Source organism: Pteropus alecto, unplaced genomic scaffold, assembly GCF_000325575.1.
Source record: "Pteropus alecto unplaced genomic scaffold, ASM32557v1 scaffold920, whole genome shotgun sequence".
NCBI lineage: Eukaryota > Metazoa > Chordata > Mammalia > Chiroptera > Pteropodidae > Pteropus > Pteropus alecto.
Window position 1 is genome coordinate 199831 of NW_006429596.1, and position 3655 is coordinate 203485.

General features: G+C 54.4%; 1 protein-coding gene across 8 annotated transcripts in view; it reads right to left on the reverse strand.

Moving 5' to 3' along the window:
- MEGF8 (multiple EGF like domains 8) overlaps positions 1 to 3655 on the reverse strand; it is a 40392-nt gene that overhangs the window by 27845 nt on the left and 8892 nt on the right. For all 8 annotated transcript variants that reach the window (XM_025043560.1, XM_025043646.1, XM_025043587.1 and 5 more), the window contains 4 exons: positions 1649 to 1803; positions 1209 to 1328; positions 731 to 875; positions 493 to 656 (listed from right to left, as the gene is read on the reverse strand). In XM_025043560.1, coding sequence (XP_024899328.1) covers positions 493 to 656; positions 731 to 875; positions 1209 to 1328; positions 1649 to 1803 — 584 coding nt within the window. The remainder of the gene's footprint in view (positions 1 to 492; positions 657 to 730; positions 876 to 1208; positions 1329 to 1648; positions 1804 to 3655) is intronic.

Here is a 3655-nt window from a genome sequence, read left to right on the forward strand (position 1 = left end):
AGCGGAAGATGACCCAGCCCTCAAGAGGGATGGTGCTCTGACACATACGACAACATTCATGACCCTTGAAAACATTACGCAAGGTGAAAGAAGCCAGTACCGAAAGGCCACTTATATGGTTCCCGTTACGTGACATATCCAGAGCTGGCAAATCCAGAGACAGAAACAGGTCAGGGGCAGGGGAGAGGGGAATGGAGAGTGATTACCTCGTGGATTGGGGTTTCCTTTGCGGGTGATGAAAATGTTCTGAAACTCAATAGTGGTGATGGTTACACAACACTGTGAATGCGCTCAATGTCACCGATGGTGAATTTTGTTATGTGTATTTTACAATTAAAAAAAAACCATTTTTAAGTCAGTAAGGAGAATCGGACCCTTTAATGTAAAGACAGGGTAAATACAAGAGTGATAAAGATTCATTTGGAAAACAAAACAAAAACCCTAGGACCAGCCCCTCAACATGTCACTCTGGGCCCCAGCCCTGGCTCCTACCTTGTCAGGCTGGGAGGCATTGGGTGGCTGTTGGAAGGTGAGCAGGTGCAGGCCAGGAAGGAAGCTCTGGGTGACACAGGCCTCCAGGGATGTGACAAAGACAGGTGCAGGCCCCCACCAGCCCACGGTGCCTGAGATCTGCTCCCCTCGGCAGCGGGCCTGCTCTGTGAGGACAGGAGGGTGGGGGTCAGGGTGGGGTACAGCGCCGTCCCCTCCCACACTGACACTGGTCACTCACCAGGCCGAGGGAGGCAGCTCTCGTTATGTACGCACCAGCCGAGGGCACCGGGCCCCCGGGGAGGAGTTGCAGGGCTGCTGAAGGCCAGGCAGGCCTGGCAGTCACCCAGGAGGCGGCCCAAGCCCAGGCAGCTGGCAGCTGGACACTGGCATGGAAGGGAAGAAACAGAGGTCACTGCCCACTGGGGCTTAAGGGATATTGGAAGGGCTGTGGATTCAGGAGTTTGGGGGTGGAAAGGAACTGAAAGCCACATTAGGATGAGAAAGATTAAGAAGACAGGAGCTGGGGATCTGGGGACAGATAAGTGCAAAAGGATCAGGGCAGGGTCAAAGTTCAGAGGTCAGCAATCAGGAATGCTGATCTTAGGTGTGAAACCCAGGTAGAGGGTAGAGGGGACGTCCTTCTCCACTTGGTTTCAGCAGAGGGAGACACTGAGGGCCGTCTCTGCTGGGGGCTGAGCGCCAGGACAGTCACTCACGGCCCCAGAGGAGGTCCCAGGAGGCGGGGCAGCTTGGCAGGCCCCCTGACACCAACTGCACTCGGGGTCTCGGGAGCAGACGCTGTGGTCCGTGTACATGGAGCAGTAGTCCAAGTGGTACTGGAGAGAGATGGGGGGAGGGGACTCTTCAGACGGGCCTGCTCCCACGGCCCCGCTAATTTCCATCATCCCAGGGAACCCCGACTGCTCAGCATCTGACGACACTGCTCCAAACATCTCCCAGTCCCCGGGACCGCTGTCCCTCTACCCTCAGCCCCAGGGACCTCCACTCCTCCTCCCTGGAACCTGGGGACTGACCTCCCTCCTCTCATGGCCCTAGGAACCCCCACTCCTCTCCGGGACTCCAACTTTCTCCCTCATCTGTGGGTACCATGCTACCTCCTCCCCAGCCACCCTCTCCTCACCACCCCAGTGCTCACGTCCGGGGCAGGTGCCTGGAACACGAAGGGGGGAACCTTGTAGGCCATCAAGTCCCCGCGGGGCCGGCCACTGTACCCACCAGCCACCAACAGGACACTGCCGCCAAGCACAGCTGCCACATGTGAGTACCGACCACTGGGAGGAGCTGCTCGACCTAGAAGAACACAGGCCCCCAAGGGCATAAGACTCCCGAGCCCCCTCCCACCTTCATGACTCCCTGCCCAGAAGACAACCCCAACTCCCTAAAGCCTCAGCCCACATCCTGGTTCCTGCTTCAGTCACTGGTCCACGGAAACCTTCCTGCCTGCCTGGCCCTGCACCAACTCTAGTCCTCTCTCCCCTCGGGGCTCCCTCACCCCTACCTAAGTCACCTTTCAAACAGAGCATGACCTCTGGGGTCAGAAAAACATGGGTTCAAATCCCGGGTCTAACTCTTACTTAGGTTCAAATCACAGATCACCAGCTGACTAGCTGTGTGGCCTTAGGCAAGGGACTCGACCTTTGTTTTTTGAGTCTAGGCTTCTTCATAAGTGGAACCATCATCCCGCCCTGGGGGAGCCAGAGGCAGGCGGCCCCGCTCTCACCCGCTTTTGTTTGCCTGGCACCTGCCTCCCTTCTGATGACAGCCTCTGGTTTTCCAGTCCACGGGCTCAAGTCGAACTGTCCCTGCTTCCGGCAGAAGTGGGGCTGCAGCCCAGACCTATCAGTGTCAGTGACTAGTTCAGGGATGTACCTCAATTCCTGTAATTTTTGGGGGAAAAAGGTACTCTCTCCACTCTGGGCATTTTAAAGGGGTAAAATATAATCCCAGAACTGCTGGTGACCATCTATAAAAGGCAAGCCTGCTAGAGACTGAAATAAACCCAGATGAGAACTGGAGAGAGAAATGGCTGATGCCATTATGTGAGCACCTGGATCCAGCCCAACCTGAAGCCAAAAGTTTTCACTCAAATGAGCCAAGAAATTCTCCTTTTTGCTGGTTGAATTTCTGTCACTTCCAACCAAGAGTTCTGACTGACAGGTCAGTGATTGGTGACTTCCCCACCCTATTAATGACTTGTATGTTCTGTAAGCACATGAGACTTGGCTCAGGGAATCACAAACTACAGAGGAAGAAGCCTGCAGAAACCTCACACTCTCTTCTGCCCAGTGAAGGCACCTAAGAGGGACAGGGATGAGGTGAAGGAGCCCTGGATTGGAGGTCTTGAATGCCAGGCCCGAGTTTTATTCCCGATGGTCACATCGGATTCCTTGGGGACCCTTCCTCCTGTCTACCCCGAAAGTGTTAATGTCCCTTCCTTATGTTTGTCTCCTGCCCTCATTCTTCTGTTCACTGGGGTGGGAAGAACAGACAGGCCTCTGGGAAGTCCACAGTCCCCTGAAATGATCTGCCCACTTTGTGCCTACTAACATCTTTCTGAGGAGAGGGTCTGTGGCTTTTTTCCAGTTCTCAAAGCAGTCTCTGATCTAAAGAGTCTGAAAGGTTCTCCACACTCCCTTCCAGGTGAGCCACCTGGCCCTGGCCCTGGCCCAGGACTCGCCACTGTTAGAAAGACGTGCTGAGCCCTTCACGAGGCCGTCTTCGTTCTTCATGCATCATCTCAATTTATTCTCACAACAGCCTAGTGGCTTAAACTTTATTAAGATCCCCATTTACAGATGGAGAAGTCGAGGCACAGAGAGGTTAAATGATGGTTTTTGTACAGATAGTTGTTTGGAGCCAGTCATCCTGGTTCTGCTACTTGTCCACTGTGTGACCTTGAAAAAGTCACTTCTTTATGGACAGTTCCCTGGAGCAGCTGGAAACTGGCAAAACCTGGACTGAAACCTAAATCTGATGCTGCTACAACCGCATCCCATCTCCATGGCAACATGCCCTAGTCTATCTGTAGCGCAGGCCAGCCTCTTCAACCGGCTCCAACAGGATGTCTGGCTCACCCCAACAAGAACCAAGGTGGGTCCTGCCTAGAGCCCAGATTCATAGTGAGGAGAAGTGTGACCCTGGG